The 26,516-nt window shown below is 40.5% G+C and overlaps 2 protein-coding genes across 2 annotated transcripts in view; both read left to right on the top strand.

Annotated features, from left to right (window-relative positions):
* Positions 1–11,616, top strand: part of LAMB4 (laminin subunit beta 4) — a 98,998-nt gene extending 87,382 nt beyond the window's left edge. Inside the window, exons 30-33 of the mRNA XM_054494253.2 lie at positions 1,371–1,509; positions 4,708–4,881; positions 6,493–6,646; positions 11,477–11,616. Coding sequence (XP_054350228.1) covers positions 1,371–1,509; positions 4,708–4,881; positions 6,493–6,646; positions 11,477–11,616 — 607 coding nt within the window. The remainder of the gene's footprint in view (positions 1–1,370; positions 1,510–4,707; positions 4,882–6,492; positions 6,647–11,476) is intronic.
* Positions 11,617–17,843: 6,227 nt separating this feature from the next.
* Positions 17,844–26,516, top strand: part of LAMB1 (laminin subunit beta 1) — a 93,262-nt gene continuing 84,589 nt past the window's right edge. Inside the window, exon 1 of the mRNA XM_063667713.1 lies at positions 17,844–17,861. The gene's annotated coding sequence lies outside the window, so the exon portion shown is untranslated. The remainder of the gene's footprint in view (positions 17,862–26,516) is intronic.

Here is a 26,516-nt window from a genome sequence, read left to right as displayed (position 1 = left end):
GAGGATCTTAATTATGAAAATAAATAATTTTGCTACAATATCCTAACATTTTAAAAGATGGCAAGATTACTGGTATTTTTTCCCCTTCTTACATTTTTTTTCTTTTTTCTTTGGTACTTTCTAAATTTGCTATAATAAGCAGTACATTGAAAATCTTGTTTTTTTCTTTTGAGACAGGGCCTCATTCTGTCATCCAGGCTGGAATGCAGTGGCACGATCTCAGCTCACTGCAACCTCCGCCTCCCAGATTCAAGTGATTCTCATGCCTCAGCCTCCCAAGTAGCTGGGATTATAGGCATGCACCACCAAACCCAACTAATTTTTTGTATTTTTAGTAGAGATGGGGTTTCACTATATTGGCCAGGCTGGTCTCGAACTCCTGACCTCAAGTGATCTACCTGCCTCAGCCTCCCAAAGTGCTGAGATTACAGGCATGAGCCACCATGCCTGGCCTGAAGTCGTAAATTAAAAATCTAAAGGAAAAAATAATATAACAAAAAGATAATGGTGGCAGGGAATAAAAAAAATGGACACTGGTACCCTGGGAATGTTACAGAAATGAAATGCTGGTGACAGTGGGATGATGAGGAGGGAAGGCTCCTGAAGGTTAGAAAGGGACACAGAGATTACCACTGGAGGAAAGAATAGGCTGGGTGGTAAAGGGAATATTTTGCAATTTAGCTAACTCTACTGTGGGCACACTCATTTCTAATGATGCTTCTGCAAAGGTCTGTCTGATATTTCACTCCCTCAGTACATTCTTCTCAAGGTGGTCTTGAGCCCACAGATCTAAGTATTTGGTGATTGTTGACTTGAGGTGAGTTCTTTTCTGCAGAAAGACTGTATCACTTGGAATGCTTGTGATTTTAACCTTGGGCTTCTTAGTGGCTGGAATGTCAGTGAAGCTTAGCTAACTCTGAATAAACAAGCCTGAAAATGCAGGGCCTGTCGTACTCTCTTTGCTCTCTGTGGGGCCTCTTGACCCTCCCAACCCCCACTCCAATAGAGATTGAGAAAGTGTAGCTTACATTTGAGACATCAGGGAAACTGGAATTCACGGCATAGTTTTTATGTGCAAAGATTGATAGTTATATCACCCCAAACGTCTCCCCAAACCTGTATCCTTCATTTCCATATTTAACAAAATATGTATCTACTGGCTATGAATGTATACGTGTGTGAGTTTTTTTATTGGCATTTAAATACACCTATTTCTCAAAATGAAGACTTCAGCACTTTCTCTTAAGAGTAATTTATATTTACTTAATAATTCAGTAAAGTATTTGGTTGAGTCAAATGAACTCTCTCAAGGTGAAATAAGTGAATAATTGTGTATTTATCCAATCTGATATGTTAATATCTTACCTTAGGAAAGCAGCAAATGTTCTATTAAATCTTGACAAAACATTGAACCAGTTACAACAAGCTCAAATCACTCAAGGACGGGCAGACTCTACCATTACACAGCTGACTGCCAATATAACAAAAATAAAAAAGAATGTGCTGCAGGTATTTGTTTTCTTTGAAACTAACCTGAAATAGGTTTTGAGGGTAAAAACAACAGTACTTTTTATGTATGCCAATGCTATGCTTGCTTTACGAGTCTGATGGGATTATTATGAGGATAAAATAGGATTTGGGTAGTATTATGCATGTATTTAATGTTCTACAGAGCACGTCTCACCGTCATATTAATTGCAACCAATTCTGGGGTTGCACCAAGGCAGGTACTAACACCAGCTTGGAAATGAGGAAACTATGACTCAGGAAGGTTAGGTGATTGCCTAAGGTCACACAGCTAATTAGTGGTAGATATGAGGCCAGACCATCTCCCTTCCGATACCAGGGAAAGGAATAGACTTTTTAAAAGCTCACAAACCAAACAAATGAGTTAACTATTATAACATTCTTATAATTAAATATGCATGAAATCTCATCAGAGTATCCTAAAACTAAAAAAAAAAAAAAACTCATCCAAAAGAAATGCTCCATCTGGCCAGGCATGGTTGCTCACACCTGTAATCCCAGCACTTTGGGAGGTCAAGGTGGGTGTATCACCTGAGGTCAGGAGTTAGAGACCAGCTGGGCCAACATCGTGAAACCCCGTCTCTACGAAAAATACAAAAAGTAGCCAGGCATGGTGGCGGGCACCTATAATCCCGGCTACTTGGAAGGCTGAGGCAGGAGAATCGCTCCTCCAGGAGGCGGAGGTTTCAGTGAGCCGAGATTGTGCCACTGCACTCCAGTCTGGGCAACAGAGCGAGACTCTGTCTCAAAACAAACAAACAAACAAAGCAGAAAGCAACAGAACAAGAAGTAATACACGAGGAAATAAAGGGGTTGGATAGGAAGAGGTTGCATATATGGGGTAGTAAAAAGGAAGGCCCCAGGATTTCCCCTTCTAGGCATATACTTAGAACAAGGGATGGCAAAACATGACCACAGGCTGTATTGTCTATGGATGCTTTGCACTACAATGACAGAGAGTTAAATATTTGGGATAGAAACTTTATAGGCCACAAAGTATAAAGTATTTACTAGCTGGCCCTTTACAGAAAAAGTTTGCAGGTTGCTGCTCTAGGCAAACCCCCACATATGCCCAAGGGTACAGAAAGGGACTTCCATTTCTAAAAATATGGTGAACTAATATCTTAAGGAATGCTGGTAGTTGAAAAAACACATAAAAATATTAGATTGGATATTTAGATTTTTTTAATGCATTGCTGAATTAGTAAGAAACTTTTGATATTCTCAGAGGCCAAAAATGACAGGAAAGCATGAATTTAGAGGTAATCAAGCACTAACTTGACAGCAGGCAGCAGGCATCTGCCCATCCCTGGAGCATTCAAGCTTTGGGTTTTAATGGTCACTGTGCATATAAGACAGAAAGCAAAGGCCACACAGGAGGCAACAAGATTCTTGCATAGAACTGGGACCCCAAATGGCAAAATCCTTAGTGAAATGTTAAAATCTCTCTGTCACACACACACACACACACACACACATGCACACACACAGAGCCAGTAGAAAAACTTGCCCCTGGGTTGGGGAGTAACATCTCCATTAAGATTTGGTAACCACAATTGTGGCTCTAACACAATTTTGGGGCTAGAATTTATACTACCTGGGTAGCCCTCAAAACCCCAGTATCATTTGAAGTAGCCCTGAGTTGGTAGGGCTCCCAGATGCCTGACAGAGGCAAGCAAAAATCCTCTCCAAAGGGATGACCTTAAAAACTAGCCATCAAGAATTTCCCCCAAACGTGTAAAGAAACAAATTGCCTTTTTAAAAATTTTTTTTTATTTTTTTGAGGTGGAGTCTCGCTCTGTCGCCCAGGCTGGAGTGCAATGGCACAATTTCGGCTCACTGCAACCTCCACCTCCTGGGTTCAAGCAAGTCTCCTGCATCAGCCTCCCAAGTAGCTGGGATTACAGGCGCGTACCACCACGCCCAGCTAATTTTTGTAATTTTAGAAGAGACGAGGTTTTGCCATGTTGGCCAGGCTGGTCTTGAACTCCTGACCTCGGGTGATCCGCCCACCTTGGCCTCCCAAAGTGCTGGGATTACAGGCGTAAACCACCGTGCCCAGCCACAAATTGCCTTTAAACAAGAGTCATCAGAAATAATGAACAACAAAATCAGGACACAACAGACAGAGGATATTACCATTATTGGATACAAAATACAAAATAAGATTGTTTACTATGTTTAAGAAAATCAAAGAAAGTATGAAAGTATGACCAACAAACAAGAAACAATGTCTAACAACCAGCTATATTTGAAAAATATTTAAATAGGACTTCTAGATATGATCAATATGGTCACTGAAATAAGAAACAAGCATAGAGTGTTATTACTGTTTGTAAGTGGAAAAAATTAGAAGCCACTTGCACCAGCTGGAGAATAGAAAATACATTGTTGTATGTTCAAACAATGGAATGCTTTAAACTGGTAAAAATCAATGAACTAGAGCTATGTAAATTAGCTTAAATGACCTACATAAGCATAATTTTTGTAACTTTTCATTTTAGAAAATCAACTTGCAGAAATATACATTTGTATAAGGTGAAAAAAAATTTAAATACTATATATTGTTAGGAATACTGCATAGGTTGTAGAAAAAATGCTATAGAGATACATGGAATGACAGAAATTAGATTCAAGATAGTGGTTGTCTTTGAGGGGAGAGAGAGAAGATATAATGGGGAGTGGTACGCTGAGGGCCTTAGCTCATTGTTAATGTTTTATTCTTAAACTGGCTGGTGGGTACATGGGTATTCGTTATATTTTTTCTTTTTTTCTCTTCGCTCTTTTTTTTCTTTTTTACTTTTTTTTTTTTTTTTTTTTTTTTGTTGTTGTTGTTGTTGTTGAGACAAGTTATCTCTTTGTCACCCAGGCTGGAGTGCAGTGGCACAATCATAGCTTACTGCATCCTCAACCTCCTGGGCTCAAGCAATCCTCCTGCCTCAGCCTCCTGAGTACTGGGACTACAGGCACACACCCCACACTAGGCTAACGTTATATTTTTCCGACCCTTTTGTATGTCTGAAATATTTTATTATAATATTTTAAATAAATGCAACAGAAAAAGTGGAGGCACTATTTTCTTTTATACCCAGCATATTTTTCAATGGGTTAATATATCACTTATCTTCTTGTTTGTTTCATAAAGAGATTTTCCGTTTCTGGTCTTTAAATCAACAACAGGCTGAAAATCAAACCAGGGAAATGAAGAGTGAGCTGGAGTTAGCAAAGCAGCGATCAGGGCTGGAGGATGGACTTTCCCTGCTGCAGACCAAGTTGCAAAGGCATCAAGACCACGCTGTCGATGTGAAAGTTCAGGCTGAATCTGCCCAACACCAGGCTGGGAGTCTTGAGAAGGTCATTAGTTCTACCACTGCCACCAAGAGCAGAAAAACAGGGCTTCTTTGAAAGATAGTCCTTTAACCCCAGATTTTTGTGCCATTTCTCACCATTTCCTTTGTGCTGGTCCATGACTCAATGGTATATCTTCGAGGGGATCCTGATGCACAAAGGATTTTCTATCTGTAGAAGGCAGAAGTCCCTGGCCAAATCATGTTGGAGTGTTTCCTCCCCCATCTCTCTATCCTGTTATTCTTAGTGGTATCCTGGTCAATCAGTCCATAAATCAAATTTGCCCTGAACTTCCAAACTTTCACAATTTATGTTGTTTGTCTGTATTGTATGTTTTTGCCCTCTATTCTCATTCAGTCACACAACATATAAAGAAAACAATAAATGAAAGTCATCTGTCAAAGAAAATACATCAAGTTACAAAAATCAGAATGAGTTAATTAAACAGTTGTGGAAAGTGGCCCATTAATATAGATTGCTGAAAGAGCCTATCAGCTCATTTTCCTAGCAAGAAATCTTTGGTTGGTTGCATTAATATAGTTGCCTAAACAAAAGAAAAATGTTAGTGTTTTTACAGTTGGTCTATTCTCCTGCTTTTAATTCCTAATGTGCTGGGTAAATTTTCCACTGACAGGAACTGAGAACATTTTCTGTGGAACAGAGATTGAGAAAAGTTCTTTTTTTTTTTTTTTTTTGTGAGACAAAGTCTCTCTCTGTCACCAGACTGGAATGCAGTGGCTCAATCTCAGCTCACTGCAACTTCCGACTCCCTGGTTCAAGCAATTCTGCTGCCTTTGCCTCCTGAGTAGCTGGGATTACAGCCACGCGCCACCACGCCCAGCTAATTTTTGTATTTTTAGTAGAGACGGGGTTTCACCATGTTAGCCAGGATGGTCTCGATCTCCTGACCTTGTGATCCGCCTGCCTCGGCCTCCTAAAGTGCTGGGATTACAGGCGTGAGACACCACGCCCGGCCAAGAAAGGTACTTTCTACTCACCCCATTCCCACTTCCATATTTCATTTCTGGCTCTGGCCTTTATTCATCTACTTAAGCTTCTAGGTTGTCAACTCACAAGGTAACCCAAAGATTTCCATTCTATTCAAGGGGGATCTCCATACTACACTTCTACTTCCCCACCTGCCTCCCTTCCTACCTCATTTCTCTCTCACCTTTTTGCCAACCAAATAACATATCCTTGCTGTTTCTAAATCTTCATCACTCACTCTGTCCTTCATTTTACATGTACAACTGATTGACCGAACTGAACCAGAGATTTGTCAAGGATGGGATTGGGTCATTTCTGTCTTCCATATCCTACCTTAACATAGTGCAGAACAACCAATTGGTGCCTCAGAAAGAGTTGCCTTAACATGCAATAACAATTGCTATTTTGAACAAAGAAGTTTTATTTTTAATAGAAGCTGAGATTTTTTTCAACCTGAAAAAACAAACATGCAAATAAAACTCTGCTGGAAATATCAGAGCAACTCAAGGGTATTGACTGGATTAAGGTTTCCTCTGTATTCCTTCTATGAATGGTATTAGGAGAATCATCATGCATATATGTACATGCTTGATACATATTTTCTCATGATGGAAGTGTTGCTTGTTACAGGAATTTGTTGAGCTGAAAAAACAATATGCTATTCTCCAATGTAAGACAAGCACTACAGGACTAACAAAGGAGACATTAGGAAAAGTTAAACAGCTAAAAGATGCTGCAGAAAAATTGGCTGGAGATACAGAGGACAAGATAAGAAGAATAACAGGTATCTGTTCTTTTATCCATCCTGCCAATTTGATAATAACATCATGGTACTTTACCTTACCAGTAGAATTTATACCAATGTCAGCTTACAGTTTTATCACATGGGTCCACTGAGGAGAGAGAAGTAGAAATTGGTCTTGTGTTTTGGGGACTGTGAAGTTAACAAGCCTCTTGCATGGATTTGCCTAGAAAGGTTAATGAGCATCTGCCTTGCATTAGTCAAAACAAACTGAGATTTCCTTTGGTCACCTTGAAATGCCCTTTTTTGGCTGGGCACAGTGGCTCACGCCTATAATCCCAGCACTTTGGGAGGCCAAGGCGGGTGGATCACCTGAGGTCAGGAGTTTGAGATCATCACCCTGGCCAACATGGAGAAACCCCATTTCTACTAAAAATACAAAAATTAGCCAGGCATGGTGGTGGGTGCCTGTAATCCCAGCTACCGGGGAGGCTGATGCAGGAGAATTGCTTGAACCTGGGAGGCAGAGGTTACAGTGAGCCAAGATCATGCCACTGCACTCCAGCCTGGGCAACAGAGTGAGACTCCATCTCAAAAAAAAAACACAAAAAAATGCCTTTTTTTTCTAACTCCTGTTCTCAACTGGGGGTGAGATGTCTGAAGACATTTCTTCTCGTCACCCTAGAAGGTACTACTACCATGTACTGGGTAGAGGGCAGGGGTGTTGCTAAAAATCCCACAATGCACAAGACAACTGCCTAAACAAACAATTGTCCTGCCCAAAATGTCAATAGGGCTGAGATTAAGAAACCCTGTTCTAACCTACGTTGTTTATTTTTCCTCTCATGAAAATAACTCTCCAAAAGAGTCAATATAATCTAGGGCACTAGGTCATCTAGCATATATCTTTGGATAGCAACCCAGAAAGAATCATATTCTAGACAAGGATTTTGATCTAAATGGACATTCTGATGCACACAAAGTGTTGTAAATATGGAATACCGGCCGGGCACAGTGATTCAGACCTGTAATCCCAACACTTTGGGAGGCTGAGGCAGATGGACTGCTTGAGTCCAGGAGTTTCAGACCAGCCTGGCCAATATGGCAAAACTCTATCTCTACTAAAAATAAAAAAAAAAATTGCCAGGCATGGTGGCACATGCCTGTAATCCCAGCTACTTGGGAGGCTGAGGCAGGTGAATCGCTTGAACCCGGGAGGTGGAGGTTGCAGTGAGCCAAGATCATGCCACTGCACTCCAGCCTGGGCAACAGAGAGAGACTCTGTCTCAAAAACAAAACAAAAAACAAAATACATACAATCAGAAAGCTAATCAGAATCTTTTTTTACACAATTGATATTTATGATTTTGGGGGGCAATCATCATCTCTAACCATCAAGAAATATCAGATGATGAGTGTATAGTTTTACCCTTGGTTGTATTTATTATCTTCTAAAACTTTAAAACTAGGAGTGTAAGTAACTCTCAAAATATTAAAGTAACCAAAACTCCTCCCTTATAAATGCCTCTTTTTTATTATCAAATGAGTCTTTGGCCTTACATCCACTTATATCATCACTATGACATGAAAAAACTGAAAATGGAACATTAGTATGGGCCAAAGTCAGGAAAAATACATACCAAACTGCTAACATTAGTTATCTCTAGGGAGGCAGTGGGAGTGAAGAAGAAACCACTGCTTCTTGCACTTATATAATTGTTTTAAAAGCAGCAGGCTTGTGGGTAATTTTTTTTCATTTTTAAGTATTTTCGTTAAAATGTTATTTTAACTATGAAATACTAAGAAAGATTCAGAAAAACAGATTTTTTTTTAATCTTGCATTCAACACCTCCGTGCTGAACTGAGATGGAGACTGCTCACCCTCCCATCCTCTGACCACTTGTCAGACAATACCATGAAAGTCAGTTTCTATTATCCTAGAACTTGGCCCTTACTCTAGGGGTACAAACATGGGGAGAATATTTCTGTCCTGTTTTTATGTCATATTGTTTATGTCATACACAAATTGTTTCCACTGATCCCTATTGACCACAGCTTTTATAGTTCTTGAAATGAGATTGGAATAGAAGTTGAAGTTAGAGGGCTTCTCAGGGAGGTCTAAAATAAGGCATTCTACTGCCTTTTCTCTTTTCCTTTTGAGGCTGTTTTCAGAACTCAGCAAGACAGAAAAATGAGACATTGATTTGGCTGTCTTCCCCATGCTGCCACTTGAGAAGGGGCGGAACCATAAGGCTGTGCCTGTTCCTCTCTGTTAGGAAGAGGAGCCCCTGGATCCCAGTATGGAGCCCTTGGCAGCAACAATGTTCACAGAGTGGGGAATGGACTCCAGTCTTTAGGCAGGGTCCTTCCACAGAACTTGGTGTCAGTCGGGGTCCCAGCAAGAAACAGAAAGCATACTTGGGCATAATTTTGGATAAAGTATTTAGAAGTGGAGTTGTCTCAGTCATTTATTCACTGCATAATAAATTGCCCCAAAATGTAATGGCTTAAAATAACCATTTCTTACTTTTCTGTGGGTTGCGTGGCTGGTTCTTCGGCAGGTCTCACCCGGGTTTCTCAAGCAGCTGCGTTCGGCTGATGGCCTCTTAGGGGCCAGGTGTGGCTGAGATGCTGGCACTCTCTCTACATTGTCTGTTATCCCAGGCTGCTTTACAGCTTGGTTGTTTCAGGGCACCACAAGAGTGAGAAGAGAGGACGAAAGGTTCTTGAGGTCTTGCAACATCCGTTCTTCCACTTTCTATTGGTCAAAACAACTTATAAAGCCAGCCCAGATTCGGGGGCATGGGGGTAGGAACGGGGTAAGTAGATTCTACTTCTTGATGGGAAGAACTACAAAGAATGCCCAAGAATGAAGGGAACCCACTGAGGCTGTGGAGGTACTTGGTGACTAGCAGCAGTGAGAAGGCATTAGCCTCTCTACACCTGAAGGGGCCAGGGAAGCAGGAACGTTACCAGAGCCCTGTGAACAGCAGAGTGTTAGGAAAGAGGCCACCCCACAGGAGCCTGAGGGATGGAAGAACTGCCTACACCTCCGTGCTGAACTGAGATGGGGACTGCTCACCCTTCCATCCTCTGACCACTTCTCAGCACTGTCCATTGGCCATGTGTGAACGAAAGCCAGAGGTCAAGGGAGCCAAGTGCTGTCATCCAGGAAGGGTAGCTTTCCAGAACACAGACAAGGATGGCGAATGGGTCTGGTGTAACCAGCTCAATCATATTAACTTTCCCGGTACAAGCAGAGGCCTTTATTTTTCCTTTAGTCCAAATATGGTTTCAATGTTGAATCCCCTTTTCAATCCCAAATAACCTATATTTGAAAGTTTCGGCCAGGTGCAGTGGCTTATGCCTGTTATCCCAGCACTTTGAGAGGCCGAGGCAGGCAGATCACCTGAGATTGGGAGTTCAAGACCGGCCTGACCAACATGGAGAAAACCCATCTCTACTAAAAGTACAAAATTAGCCAGACGTGGTGGTGTATGCCTGTAATCCCAGCTACTTAGGAGGCTGAGGCAGGAGAATCACTTGAACTCGGGAGGCGGAGGTTGCAGTGAGCTGAGATTGCGCCATTGCACTCCAGCCTAGGCAACAAGAGCAAAGCTCTGTCTCAAAAAAAAGAAAGAAAGAAAGAAAGAATCTAGTGACAGAACACTCACCACCTTCCACAGCAGCTCTTTCGTCTTTGAGCAGCGATGACTCCTAGAGAGTTTTTTATATTTAGACAAAATCTTCCTTCATGGAGCTTCACCTGCTAGTTTCCATTTTATTTCCTCAGGTTGACAGAGAACACATTTACTCTGCTTTCCTAGGTTGACCCTTCAGATACTTGAAAACAGCCACGGCACATGCCCTGAATCTGCCTTCCTCATATGAAACATCACCAGTTAATTCTATGTTTGTTTACAGGACAGTTTCAAGTATCTTCAGCAATCTGATTCTTTTGTCTAAACACATGTTAGTTTGACAATTACTCCAAACCAACTCGGTATGCAGGTGTGATCTGACCAAATGAAGTGAGACATTTACCTTCCCTCTTCTAGAAGTTATCTTCCCTCTTTTAGAAGTTTTGCAAAAACTCTAATGTCAGAGTTTCTTTGCAAAATGCTGCCTCACATTATTAACTGTAGCTCTCTATGCCTCTTGTATCCACTAATATGGGCTCCTTGTTAAGGTTTACTAGACTTTCCAGATATTTGTTGAATGAAGAATATATAAATGAATGTATAGATAGATGGATGGATGGACAGATGGACGGACGAACGGACGGATGGATGGATGGATGGATGAATGGATGGATCAATGGATGGATCAATGGATCGATGGATGGGTCAATGGATGGGTCAATGGATCAATGGATTGATGGATGGATAGGAGTGAAGCCAAGAAAGGCATCACTTGGCTGTTACTGTTCAGGGACTTCAATATCAGCAGGGAGGAATGAACACATGAAAGTCAGTCTTTTTTTCTGAAAGACTGGAAAACACTAAAGTAAAGAACATGTTTTAAAATGAAGCTAAAATAATAAGAACAAACCTTTGGAAATATAGCACTTCAGCAAATCCCATCAAGGATGTTATCTGTCTTTTCATTTCTAATGAATTCTAACCAACTACAGCCTCACACTGATAAATGCCTTTAGATATAAAAGTTTTTAGACAAAAATGTCAGTTTGCTCTAATTTATGTGAAAACCTTGAGAAGCCTGATGAAAATAGATGATTTATCCATTGAATCCAAACAGAAAACTAAATATATCTTTGAGAGGCGCATAAATCCCTGTGTTTGGTATAATGTGGATATCCAGGAGGAATCTATCAAACGGAAATATATCATTTCTTTCATTTTCTTCTTTCAGATTTAGAAAGGAAAATCCAAGATTTGAATCTAAGTAGACAAGCAAAAGCTGATCAACTGAGAATATTGGAAGATCAAGTTGTTGCCATTAAAAATGAAATTGTTGAACGAGAAAAAAAATATGCTACTTGCTATAGCTAGGCAGAGTTAAAGTGCAAAAGCTTGTGCCTTTGTTTCTGGTTTCTGATGTACAAGCCCCTGGGGCTCTGTTGAACCTGTGAAATACTGACAATGTCTTCTACCTTCCTTCCCCACACCCCGTCCTTATTACACACCTGCTCAGTGTGGCTGGAGGTTGAAATGCCACTAGGAAAATGCCACTTCATAATCAAAAGGGGAAAGTAATGAGATTGTCTCTAGTTTCCAAAACTTTTCCTCTTACCTTCCTTTCTCTTTCCTAACTTAAAAATAACAGGTTCCATATAACAAGTAGAAATTTAAGTAAGTACTCTACTTACTAATAATCATTTCAGTCAGATAAACCTAAACATTAAATAAATATCCCCAATATTAGGATGGAATACATATGTGTGGCATGTACTAGATTGTCCCATATTTTATGTTTATTTGGATTTGTTTTTATTTGTAAAATTATTCTTTTCTGAATAAACTGCATACAATTCAAAATGCAACTTGCTTTTATACCTACGTTCCTACATGCTCATTCTCAACCAGGGGATTCTGTTTTCCCCAAGTAGCACTGGAACAATATTCAAAAGGATAAATATTGAACTACTTCTCCTCATTTATCAGTGGACATTTTTGCTGTAAAATGTGTTGCTTAGTTTTAAAAGACTAGCAATCATGTTCTTATTGTTTTGTATAAAAGATCAGATTGTCTCATTTCAAAATGAGTCTGATTTCATACTAACTTTTTTTGCATGTATGATTTCTAATAGAGCAAATTGCTTCTGTTTGTGAAAGCGATCCTTCAGAAAGTTTATTTTAAGGGAGTGTGGTTTCACATTTTTGAATAAGAAATAATATACATCAACATTGATAAATGAAAAAGGAAGATCTGCTGGAGCATTTCCATTAAGGACTGACTCATAAAAAATGGATTTAAAGCCAGGCGTGGTGACTCAGGCCTATAATCCCAGCACTTTGGGATGCCGAAGAAGGCGGAACATCTGAGGTCAGGAGTTCGAGAACAGCCTGGCCAACATGGTGAAACCTTGTCTCTACTAAAAATACAAAAAAATTAGCTGGGCATGGTGGTGCACGCCTGTAATCCCAGCTACTCAGAGGCTGAGGCAGGAGAATAGCTTAAATCCAGGAGGAGGAGGTTGCAGTGAGCCGAGATCAAGCCACTGCACTCCAGCCTGGGTGACAGAGCAAGACCCTGTCTCAAAAAAAAAAAAAAAAAAAGATTTAAAAATTCAACAAAAGGGCTTTAGAATTATACATAAATATGAAAATTCTTAAAATGTAGGCTGTTAAAGAAAATTGCAGAATCTATTTCCCTAGAGATCCTGAAGAATAGAAAGAAACTTTTCTACAGGAAGGACCAACCCAGAAAGCTCTCTTGAAGTATATAATTACAATGGTTCACATATCCAGCATTGAGACTTTAGTTATCTAAAAAAAATCTGTATATGTGAAAAATCTCATTCCTCAGTAATGCCAGATAAATCATTCTAACTTCTATTACTTGCTGTATCAGTTGTTCAAGATGTGACCAATGCAAGATTCAGTGAAACAGTGTCTCTTTACATTTTAAAGTATTAACAATTTGACAGTGTGTATCATGAGCTATTATAAAACTCAGTAATTCCACTGTGGAACCTGTATGTTAAGAAAATAATCTTAAAGATGGAAGGAGAAGCTTTGTGGCTAATTCATTGAAGCACATCTTATATTAAAAATGCAAAGATGCTAAGTAACTAACAATAAACCAATTAAACATTAGGATTTTACCAGTCCGAGTTCTTGGAAGCAATCACTGAAAACCAGCAGTAGCTTATTAAGCAGGAAAGCAATTTATTCAAAGGATATCTGACAGCATACAAAAAGAAATGGCTGGAGAAAATGTAACTAAGGACAACTATGCATCTGGCAATATTTCCAAAACCACACCTCAGCACACTCAGGTTAGGAGGCCAATGCTGTCCTCCCTGGACACTCACCACCATCCCAGTGACTTGCAACTGTCTCTCTGTCTTGTGTCACTCTCTCAGTACTCAGCAACCCTGGGAGAAGTAATCCAGTTGGCCGGGCCTCTTCATGTGCCCTCGGTACTATATTGACTAAGTAGAGAGAATATCTATTCCCTTTGACTTTGGTAGTAGAAGGGGAGTTTTTCCTCTACTTATCTTTGGAATCCTCCAAGATAGGAAGGATTTTGATGCCAGGTGTCAAAAAAATTACAAGTTTCTATTAAATGTAATCAATATGAATAAAGTTAATCTCTTTGACTTCCAAATATCATAATACATTCTTCATCCCATTTTCGTTTTTTTTTTTTTTGAGACGAAGTTTTGTTCTTGTTGCCCAGGCTGGAGTGCAATGGTGCGATCTCGGCTCACCGCAACCTCAGCCTCCTGGGTTCATGCGATTCTCCTGCCTCAGCCTCCCGAGTAACTGAGATTACAGGTATGTGCCACCACGCCTGGCTAATTTTGTATTTTTAGTAGAGACGGGGTTTCTCCTTGTTGGTCAGGCTGGTCTCAAACTCCCAAACTCAGGTGATCTGCCCGCCTCGGCCTCCCAAAGTGCTGGGATTACAGGCATGAGCCACCACACTGGTCCCCCATTTTCCCTTCTAAAGTAAAAATAAGTGCTTCCGCCAAACAAAATGTAGCACTCAGCCAAATGAAAGCACACCCACATTGTCTTCAAGGGAAACCAACCCACAGTCTCATCACTCACCAAGTGCATCCAGCTCTGAAACCTTGGCCTCCAGCTGAGGTCCACTTCTTCTGCACTTCAGCTAACAATTCCTTCTGGAAATACTGCAACTTATAATCAAAATTGTAAAGTTAACCACCAACAAATACCAAATATAGACTACTGAGGGAAGAAAGGGAGATAAAAATAAAATTAAATATATTTGATAATTAAAAATATAAATACACACAAAACATAGCATATTGAGAAACACAGATTAAGGATGTAGACTTTGTCTTTGTAACCACTCAGGAGGCTTTTGCTGGGATTTAAGACCTGCTTTCTCTACTGCTCCTTCCATGGTGTCTCTGGTCCTAGTCACATCCCTCCATTGCCACTGTGAACCAGCAGCTCTATTTATCTTTGTCAGGATCAATTACACCAGCCAAAATTATACACCCCCCTTTTTGCATGTTTATCCTTTAGAGCTTGAAATAGCTGGGTATTGGTACATATTCTAATTCAGTGGAACAACCATTATATTATCGAGTAAAAACACACTTCCTTAGAGACTAGGGCCCAAAGTCACAGGTACAAAAAGGAACCTTTTGCTTGTGAGTCATTCAGATATAATTGTGATCCGTATCATGTATTTCCACTCTTGGTTTCAGATCCATGTATTCTGCCTATAGGAGGTTCCATCAGCTTTCATTGTAGAAGGCACAGCTCTGCCTCCCATCTAAGAGGATTTAATGTGAGTAGCCAAAATAAATAAATAAAAAGAATTAAAGGATGTAAGAACCTATATGTAGTCAATTGATAATATTTATATGCAACAACAACATGCATACTTTTTCTTTTCTTTTTTTTTTTTTTTTTTTTTGAGATGGAGTCTTGCTCTGTCACCCATGCTGGAGTGCAGTGGCACGATCTCGGCTCACTGCAACCTCTGCTTCCTGGGTTCAAACGATTCTCCTGGCTTAGCCTCCTGAGTAGCTGGGATTACAGACATGAGCCACCATGCCTGGCTAATTTTGTATTTTTAGTAGAGACAGGGTTTCACCATGTTGGCCAGGCTGGTTTTGAACTCCTGACCTTGTGATCTGCCCACCTCAGCCTCCCAAAGTGCTGGGATTACAGCACTAATCTAATCATTTTCTTAATTCGAGTTAACTGAAAATGACATCTCCCCAACACTAGGAGATCTGATAAGGTGTGTGAGGGACCAGCGTGAAGAAGTCAGGATGGAATCTGCACATCCCAGAGTACAGGATGAGTGAGGGGAGGAGTCAGAGAGCCCACATTTGAACCCCAGAGGCCAGGTAGAAGTATTTGGAACCCAGCTAGCCACATCAGAAAATCCATATGAAGATCAGAAAGCAAGTTGCCATGAGGTAGCTGGTGTGGCGCATTAAAGGAGACTATCCTGTCTCTTCTCCCAGATTAGAAACCAATCACAGATGAAGGACAGCTGAGACCCAATAGGTGAAAACAATTAGGCAGAAGCACTGGCATGGCACAATGAAGGGAAGGAAAGCTGAAAGCAGACCCTGGCAAGAACACATGAGCCTCGTGAGGCTCAGGCTGGAAATTGCTGTCTGACATCCATGCTACCCCTTCTTCCTTTTGGTAATAGGACTTCTCCACATTTTAACCAGGCACACAGCTGCCTAGCGAGAGAGACTGTATTTCAACCTCCCTTGCAGTTTGATGTGACCATGTGACTAAATTCTGGCCAACAGATGAGTGTCAATGTTGTGTGCAACTTCCAGGGCACAACCCTAAAAGGAAGTTGTTTGTCGTTTGTGGGAGAGGCAGAATCATGGCCCCCAAAAGACGTCCACGTCCTAATCTCCAGAACCTGTGAATATATTACGTTACATGGCAAAGGGAAAGTTGACAGAATGAAGGTCTTCATCAACTGGCTTTGAGATGGGGAGAGGATGCTGGATTTTCCAGGTGGGCCCCGTGTAATCACAAGGGTTCTCTCAAGTGGAAGAGAAGGCAGGAGAGAGGCAGAGAGACAGCGGCAAGGGAGGATTGACCTGACGTTGCTGGCTTTGAACATGAAGGAAGGGGCCAAGAGCTGAGGAAGGTAAGTTGTCCCTAGAAGCTGGAAAAAGCAAGGAAAGAGATGCTTCCTTAGAACCTCCTGGAAGGAATACAACTATGCCAACATATTGATTTTTAGCCCTGAATTGGACTTTTAACCTACAGAACTATGAGATAAATTTATGTCATTTGAACCCACTAAGTGTGTGGATATTTGTTACAGCAACAAGAGGAAACAAAAACACCCTCCATTTGTTTCCCCACTACCTTCAATTGGGTGGGAATATGGGGAGCCGGCTATCCCCATGCACATGAAGATAATACTGTGAAACAAGGTGGAAGAAACTTAGGTCCCTGGTTGACTGTACCAGTAAGGGTCCTACCAGGAAATAGGGGACACACCCAGGGCAGTTCAATAAGGGAGCTATTTACAAAGATATGGGTAGGGTGGATGAAAGCCATAAAAGATAGTACAGCATCCCAGAGCCAGCTCCAGGCAGGGGACATCCCCATCCTTGGTTTGAGGGGTAAAGTGAGAGGGTGACAACTGAACATTGAAGGCAGACTGTGTAGGAGGGCCTCTTTTTTGTTTTTGTTTTTGAGACGGAGCCTCACTCTGTCACCCAGGCTGGAGTGCAGTGGCGCAATCTCAGCTCACTGCAACCTCTGCCTCCTAGGTTCAAGGATACAGGCACGTGCCACCATGCCCAGCTAATTTTTTGTATTTTTAGTAGAGACAGGGTTTCACCGTGTTAGCCAGGATGGTCTTGATCTCCCGACCTCGTGATCCACCTGCCTCGGCCTCCCAAAGTGCTGGGACTACAGGCATGAGACACCGCGCCTGGCCAGGAGGGCCTCGTAACAGGAGCTGTGATCTTTGGACAAGGGATACAACCAGCCACGACAACCCTGCAGAGGACATTGGGGCATGGATGCCCTGATGTCACGCTCCTCCCTGTCCAGTCTCTTACTGGTGGTTCCCACTGGCTAAACCAAGGGCCTGGGGTGATGTTCCCATGTAGATCAGCCTCCACAGGCACAGAGAAGGGGGCAAATAGATGTGGGGAGGCACAATGCCCTTGTGGATTAAAACTGTGTGTGTCTGACTCCTTTGGACTAACAACCAGCTTAAAGTTGCACATAAAGAAAAGCACGCATCTCCTTAGGTGCCTGCGACTTTGGCCTCTGTTACAGCAGCTGAACCAGCATCCTCATTAGTCTCTTTGCGGGTACGCCAACTCCTCGCCAAACTGCTAAAATTGTCCTTTATGCCCTGCTGCATGGGCACAGTGGACCAAGGATCAGGTGATAAATGCGAAGAGCATGGTTTGTCCCCTGCATGACCTTAGGTGATTCACAGCCTGCCTGAATTTCATGTCTTCATTTCCTTTAGCTGTAAAATGGTAATAAATATACCTGGTCTCCTTCCTAGGGTTTTCGAGTGAAAGAGCTGTGAGAAGAGTGAGATGTTACAGGAATCCTTCAAGACCTCACTATTATTACACTGTGTAAGTTACACCTGCATTCTCCTTCTGAACCATTGCTCCTATGGTCCTGCCTACTTTAAAATTGTCATCTCTCTCCCAAACCTAACCTTTTCCTATAGCCCTAGGGCTCCTTTTCTAGCCTCACTCGAAGCCCGTTCTCTGGAGTTCTTGTATTGTCACTTGGCTGATATGCCTTTTCTAGCCAGACATCAAGTTTTATGAGGACTCACAGCATGCATTTGCACACGTTTAAGTCCTTTAGAGAACGTAGCATAGTGTGGAGCACTCTAAATAAATACTTATTCACTTTACATATTAGTTCCATAAATTGACTCCAAATTTACGAGAAGACAGTCCCCTGTTCTGTTCTTTCACCTTTCCTGCCTTCCACCCTCTGTTTCTTCTCTCCCCTTGGAAGACAGCAAGAAAAAAAGCAATTCCTGTTTTCTTCTTGCAACATGAAACAGCCTAGGTAGGACGTCTCTTAACACCTGCTCATCCATCAGCACCTAGCTTTTCTCTTCTGAAGAACTTGAACCTACATATAATCTTTATCTTTACTCATTACATGTTAAAAGTGGCCACTCTAGAAGGCTTCCCCCTCCCTAACAACCTGCCTCTGATTCAGCCTGCCAGCTGAACAAGCTTTCAGTGATACAAAGCAAGCTTGCCACAACATGTATTACACATATTTAATCAGAATGTGCAGTTTTTGAGCAGAGATAGTGTTTTCTTCATATTCATAAACTCTGTGACTCACAGTTAAGTGTCTAAGATTCATAGCAGCATCTGACATAGTTCCACACACAACCACAGTTCACTTTGATGGCAAACACCAAAACTAGGAGGCAGGAGGTTGGCTGCACTTTATCTTACATTCACTAGGTGGCAACAGATTAAGTGTGCTATATTTCAAAGCTCTCTCCAGTCATCCCAACATGGCACCAAGAACTAAAATCTAATCTTTAGTACTGTTATTTCCTTACAGTGAAGACTTTGAAATATTTAGTCTATAAAACATTCACAGTGAAAAAAACCTTAAAATCTACTAGCTGAAGATATTACCTCTGATGAGGAAAGATATAAAATGACTGTCAGAAAACTACTAACACAGCTGGGTTAATTTTTAGAGACACTAGATGCAGGTATCAGCTCTCACATATGATTTTTTTCACTGATGTTGCCTCTCATTCAGGAGAGAGGTTTAAGAAATTCCAAAATAGGTCGGGCTCAGTGGTTCATGCCTGTAGTCCTAGCACTTTGGGAGGCTGCAGCAGGCGGATCACTTGAGGCCAGGAGTTTGAGACCAACCTGGCCGATATGGTGAAACCCCATCTCTACTAAAAATAGAAAAATTAGCCAAGTGTGATGGCATATGCCTGTAGTCCCAGCTACCTGGGAGGCTGAGACACAGAAATCATTTGAACCTGGGAGACGGAGGTCGCAGTAAGCTGAGATCGCGGCACTCCACTCCAGCCTGAGCAACAGAGCGAGACTCCATCTCAAAAAAAAAAAAAAATTCCAAAATGCAGGAGATTTGAAAAATTCCCTCATCCTACCCCCTCATTTTCTGAAGAATACTAAGGCTAACTTAGCCAGGGCCACTCTGTTAGTTGGAAGAAATGGCAAGGCAGGTGTGATGGGAAATGTGCCCTGCGACTATCCTCATTCTGTTGCACCCTCTCCCAAGACAACTTCTCTTTTAACTGGTCTTAGGCTCTATTAAATGGACCATCAAATAGTGAATCATTTTCTTAAAATGAATAACTGATTTCTTTACATAAACGACCTAAGCTATAAGTCAAATATTTGAGACATGTGAAACATTTCACAGGAAGTAATTCTGCTTGAAAGAAAACAAAGGACAAAGCGAACCAAATAGAAATACTTTATCTTTGAAATGTTATTGAACAAAACTGTATAATCTGGGGGGACTAGCATGTCTTTTGAGATTAGCCAACTAAGCAAACATACAGTTGTAGCTATTAAACACATTCAATAGGATTGTTTTAAGAGTCTTAAGTAAAAAAAAAAAAAAAAAAAAAGAGTCTTCAAAACTTCCCATGCTGTTTTTAAAAATAGGACTACATAAAGAAATAACAAAGTAGGCTAAATTTCAGGTGTTAAGCTTGATGTTACCAAATGTATTTATTCAAAACAATTTATTTGATTATATAGGAAAGCAAAAAATAACCTATTAGAATAACTACTTGGTTGCAAACACTAGTTGTATATGATATACAACTAATTTCTAGGAATTTGTCATAACCCAAACGGAAATCCAGATTACTACCTCTGTTAAAGTGAATATCCAACTTGAGTCAAAGTTTTCTCTTGAATCTTAGTTTATTGAGCCAATTAAAAGTAGCACCTCACTGCGAACTTTCTAGAAAGGATTAGAAATGAAAGTTAAATAGAGCCTGAATATTTAACAACCAAACCACTGTTTGAGAATTCCTAAGATTCGTACCATGGGAAGAAGCTCAAAGCTTGGGAAAGCTGTATAAACATTCCATATCTAAAGATAAACACTGGGATCTTTATGACATTCAGGTTTAGCTTTGTGTTAGACACACTGCATTGTGACTCATCTAGGGAAGGCAAAATATGAATGGAAAAGATTAAGTATTCAGGATTAAGAGAACAATTACTTTTACTTGGAAACAAGAAATCTAACATTTTTTACAGATCAATGTAAAGAAGCCAACCTATTTAGATATGACTGATAGGATGTCTTAAATGAGAATTTTTCCTTTTTAAAATCTCAGTTCTAGGCGGGGCGCAGTGGCTCACATCTGTAATCCTGACACTTTGGGAGGCCAAGACTAGCAGATTGCTTGAGGTCAGGCCTGGCCAACATAGAGAAACCCTGTCTTTACAAAACATGACAATTAGCCAGGTGTGGTGGCTCACACCAGTGGTCCCAGCTACTCTGGAGGCTGAGGTAAGACGATCAGTTCAGCCTGGGAGGCAAAGGTTATAGTGAGCTGAGATCACACTACTGCACTCCAGCCTTAGTGACAGAACAAGACCCTGTCTCAAAAAAGAAAAAAAAACCCAGTTCTAGTCTTCAGTCCTTCAGACTGCCATCATACATTCTATACAGCAATCATACATTCCTATACAGCAATCATATATTCTATACAGCAAATAAATAGAAATGTCTATACTAAATTTTCTCCTTAAACTCAATTTTCTTTTAACCCACTTTGGGGAGATGAATAATATGTAGACAATTTGAAAGATTTAAACATTTGTGTAAACATTTCTCTGTAAGGAAAAAAAAACTTTCTCAACACGACTAAACATGTTTTGATTGGAACATATGAGCACAGGAAGTAGCTAACAAAAATTAATCATGGCTACTGTAACATTGCATCCAAACCCAAACAGACCATAACACTTCCTACTCAACTCAAATGAAGTCTAGTTTCTAGAAAGTACCTGCATATTTTACAGAATATCAGCAAGCCTGATTTATTTTTCCCAGTTTTAGCTGGCCAGAAGACACTCTTTTCTTGGGGATGTTAACATTGCCCAACATAAAAGATCACTACTGAAAATACACCCACAGGAAACTATCTTAAATTTTATTTTACACAGAGCTTGGTTGCCTATAATTCTGGAATATTGTATTAGAACAAGGGCTATACATGTTCATTATAGAGAAAAATCATAAAAGAAACAGCTATCATTTAATATTTTGAGCTATATAAATAATTTCTGGGTGGCCCTTTTTAATTCCTCAAAAATTATATATACATGATGTACATACTTTTTTGTCATTGGAACCTACTCCCCCTACAGCTCCCTGCCTACAACCACACACACCCTTTTAAATCACAGAAATAGGTACCATCTTTGTAAGTAACTGTTTGGTACTCTGTTGCATGGGTCCAGCATAGTAATTTTATCTAGTCTCCTATTGATGGTCATTTGGATTATTTCCACTTTTTCTGCTGGAAACAATATTGTAAACATCTTTCTGTGCATAATTTGGCAAGTTTTCCCAATCAAAATCAAAGTTACGTCTGTTTTAAATGTTAGTACATATTTCAGACTGCCCTCCAGAATGGGGCAATTTTACCTTCCCGATTATAATTTATGCTAGTGTCCTCATGAGCCTCATTACGATGAGATGACTAAGACTTGCAGACTTTGACTTACCATTATATGATCGCCACTTTGAGCCTCTAAAGCCATCGTGGGGATGATACTTTCCGTATTACAGTAGAGAGCAGTCACTGAACACATTTACAAGGAATTAATACTTTATGTATTAATACTTCATGCATCTAAATCATAGCAAACTGCCCACTTTTCTGTATTTCCCACCAAATAAAGTGAAACATGTGATATGCTCTTTAAAGTACGAATGCATATTGGCTGCAGCTCACTGTGACTAGAGAATTATCTGTGAATGATTTCCCCCCAGGAAGCACAAGAGGCATAGTCCCAGGCATTTATTCCATCATTCCTAAATGTGCTTGACAAATATCTGAGCACCTGCCAGGTGCCAGCTCTGTGTTTAGTGCTAAGAAAACTAAGACGCTCTCAAGGCACTTGCAATTTGGCACATAAGAAAATTATATTCATACACTAACCACTTACTTGATGAATACTCTTCACACACCTACAATGTGCTCTGAGATGTGCTAGTGCTGGGGACACAGCAGTGAGTGTGAGAGGTGGGGTGCCTGGCCTCATGGCACATCTGTTCTAGAATAATCTAGAAAGATCCTCTCCAATAAGCATGTGTCCAAATATTGTGCCTGGGCAGTGAGGCTGAAAGGGCTCCACATGTGAAGTGCCATCAGAGCTGGGCTTTGAACATCCATAAACACTGGGTAGGCAGAGAAGGAGAAGGCATTCCAGGTAGAAGGAGCTGTAGGAGCCAAAAAATTGGGTTTGGTTTTTGCAAATGGTGAGTGTATTGAAGGTGGGAGGGGAGGCTGATAAACTGAGAATGTGGAGACAAAAGAGAGATTATATAAGGGCCAGATTGCTGACTAAGAGCCTATATGCTGACTAAGGCATGTGAACTTTGTACTTGTTTCACAGATAAGGAAGCTGAAGCACACAGATGTGATGTCAGTCACTATGATCCCAATTTAAGAGCTTGCCTTCTCATTCAGTAAATTCATTAGTGACTGAATAAACAGTGAGTTTTAATTCTATAGACCTTTACATTTGTATTTCGAAGAAACAACCCAGACTTAATCAACATTTATAGTCTACTTTCTTCAAGGTATAACAAACATTTATATTTCAACACAGATTTTTTGTTAGAATTTTTATGTGTTTAATTATTACCAGTTATAGACTAATACATTCTCCTTGTTTAAAAAAATACAGGTAAGGCAAGAGTCCCCTTTAACCCCCATCCCAAATACAATCCATGTATCCCATAAAGTACCTCCTGTTATCATTTGCTATGCCTCCTTCTAGAACTTTATTCATATGTATTTATATAAATTATGTTTATATTTTGTTTATAGAAATAGAAAATTAGAAATTATGTTAAAATTTGCTATGCTTCCTTCTAGAACTTTATTCATATGTGTTTGTATAAATATGTTTATATTTTGTTTATAGAAATAGAAAATTAGAAATTACGTTATTTGCTATGCCTCCTTCTAGAACTTTATTCATATGTGTTTATATAAATATATGTTTATATTTTGTTTATAGAAATAGAAAATTAGAAATTATGTTTCTCAACCCTTGTTTTACCAATAGCATATACATTTAAGATGTGGACAATGATTAGTATACAGCAGTGCTTGGCCCATAATAGGTCTCAAGAATTGCTTGCTAAAGAATGAGAGTGGGCCGAGTGCAGTGGCTCACGCCTGTAATCCCAGCACTTTGGGAGGCTGAGGGAGGCCGATCACCTGAGGTCAGGAGTTCGAGACTAGCCTGGCCAACATGGTGAAACCCTGTCTCTACTAAAAATATAAAAATTAGCCAGGCATGGTGGCAGGCACCTGTAATCCCAGCTATTTGGGAGGCTGAGGCAGGAGAATCGCTTGAACCTGGGAGGTGGAGGTTGCAGTGAGCCAACATCGCGCCATTGCACTCTAGCCTAGGGGACAAGAGTGAGACTTCATCTCAAAAAAAAAAAAAAAAAAAAAAGAATGAGAGTTATGTCGCTGATAAGGCTTTTAAAAGGTACTAAGTAGGAAGATGGGTGGAGCTCCCAAAGTCAAAGGTCAACCAAATAATGGTGTCTATCACCAATGGGATTAAAAACTCCACTGGATAGATGACTGGATTGTCAGCCCCATAGTTCATGATTTCCAAATAGGATCACTGAGAAATCATTTAGTCCCAGATCCTTACTAGACTGGAGGCTAACACTGGCATTTCATTAGCCATGCTGCAGAGAACAAACACATCCTACAACCTCTTTGCCTGGCAAACAGCCCAATATTTGAAATAGAACCTAATCCTGGAGTGAGACTGAGTGCCGACTTGTTTCTGATGTGATAAAAACGCAGCACTCAGCTCTGGGTGGGCTGGCCTTCATAAATCTGATTAGCAGCCTTAGTAGCAACAAGCACAGCAGCTATGATGAAATAAATGCTCTCTTTCCAGAAGAACAGGCTTTTTCTTTTAGAGGAACTGCAACTGTAGAGTTAATTAATGTAGAAGGCCAAGGGCATTATGGTTGGAGAGAGACGCAAGACCACTTCTATTTGAGAGAGGAGATAGCTTTTACTAGCATTTTTATCACTTCTGAAATGTGCTTATAGCAAAGATCCATCTTACCCATCTTCCCAGGGTAAAAATACTGGATTGAAAATTAGGATTCACTTTCTGTCCAAGCCATGAATAGTAGTAGAGTGTTTAACTTGCTCATTGAATTATTTCCTAGATCACCCTAGGTAACAATTAACAACCCAGAACTATGAGATAGTCTACTCTATTGCTACGAACCTATCACTCTGATCCTCTCATACAAAGATATTGCCTGAACCTTACTGGCTTCAAAATATAGGTGAAAGAAAGCATTTCCTGAGTACTGACTATGTGCCAGGCACAGGATTAGGAACTCACAGGGAGGTGTGGTGGGGATTTCAGGGACTCACTGAAAGCAGAACTTGACCTTTCAAAGAGAGAAAGACAGAGTCTAGATAAAAAGCAGAGTAAAGGAAGACTAAAAAATTGAAATATTTGGAAGACAGTCTTTTTTTTCCTGCAGATTTTACTGAATTTCAGCATCTTTAAAAGCTGGGGAAAGTACTGTCAGCTGTAATAAAAACTTCAAAATAATCTTTAAAATACAATTTCAGGTGGATTCCTGTAAGAGATGAACTGAGTTTTAATTAGGAAAAGTTTTTCTGATATGGAATAAGTATCTCCCACTAAGTGTTAGCTGTCTACTCAATTTGACATCAGTGTTTTTCAGTAAACATGGTGATTTACTCATGAACGGATGTAAAAGTTAATGTGCCAGAAAAATAAAGCCTGGGTTCATGACTCGTATTCAAGTCTTAAGGTATTTACTTGACTACATTTAAGTTACTCCTGTTATAGATCTGATAAAACTTTCTTTAAAAGAGATTTCCTCTGGTCCTCTAGCACTAACTCAGACATTAATCTCCCTCCTACTCATTTTTAAGGTGCCAGGTTAGCAACCAGGTGCCAAAATTCATATACAAGAGTGAACTGAGAAAAACTTGCCACATTTAGGCATTCCTGTTAAATATAGATTCAAACTTTTTAAATAAGGTTTGGAATTTATGGGCATAGATGGGTAGAAATAAAGCGGCACCCTTTCTTCCATTGGATCCTGCCACCTTCTTGGGAGGTGAAATGCAATGGGTATGCAGCCTTGCAGAAAGCCTGTAAAGAGTTTGAATGAGGCTTTCTTGCACCTGTTTTAGTGACTGTCTTCAAATAGAGATTTGAGTGTTCTCATTTGTGATCTCTTTTGAGATATTTAAGAATAGACAAATGACCATTTATTTTATTTTATTTTACTTTATTTTATTTTATTTTATTGAGATGGAGTTTCACTCTAGCCTAAGCTGAAGTGCAGTGGTGTGATCTCAGCTCACTGCAGTCTCCACCTCCGGGGCTCAGGTGATTCCCCTCATGCCTCAGCCTTCCGAGTAGCTGGGACTACAGGCGCATGCCACCATGCCCAGCTAATTTTTTGTATTTTAGTAGAGACAGGATTTCACCATGTTGCCCAGGGTGGTCCTGAACTCCTGAGCCCAGGTGATCTGCCTGCCTCAGCCTCCCAAAGTGCTGGGATTACAGGCGTGAGTCACCGCGCCTGGCCAACAAATGACCATTTTTAAGACAGTGTTGATAAAGTCCTGCCTGCATCAGTCAATATGCTGCAGTTTTTTAAAAGCCTCCTAAATTTCAGGCTAAAAACAACAAGTTTAGGTCTCTCTCGTGCTACATGTCTAGAAAAATGTATTGGCTAAGGTAAAGTGTACTGGCTTCAGGTATAGCTGGATCAAGATACTCCAAAGTGTTCTTTAAGGACCCACCCTCTGGTTCCCTCAGTTCTTCTTTCCTTTGTGTTGGCTCCAGTCTCAAGCAGCCTCCACCAGTTCCAGGCTGACATTCACATAACTCCCAAGTCCAGGGGGAAAAAGAGGTGTTTTTTGTTTGTTTTTTCCCAGGAATTCCAATAAAAATCCCAGAGTCACCTTAACT

The sequence above is a fragment of the Pongo pygmaeus genome, chromosome 6 (assembly GCF_028885625.2).
Source record: "Pongo pygmaeus isolate AG05252 chromosome 6, NHGRI_mPonPyg2-v2.0_pri, whole genome shotgun sequence".
NCBI lineage: Eukaryota > Metazoa > Chordata > Mammalia > Primates > Hominidae > Pongo > Pongo pygmaeus.
The sequence above is the reverse complement of the archived record's forward strand: the minus strand, read 5'-3'. Positions and strand labels throughout refer to the sequence as shown.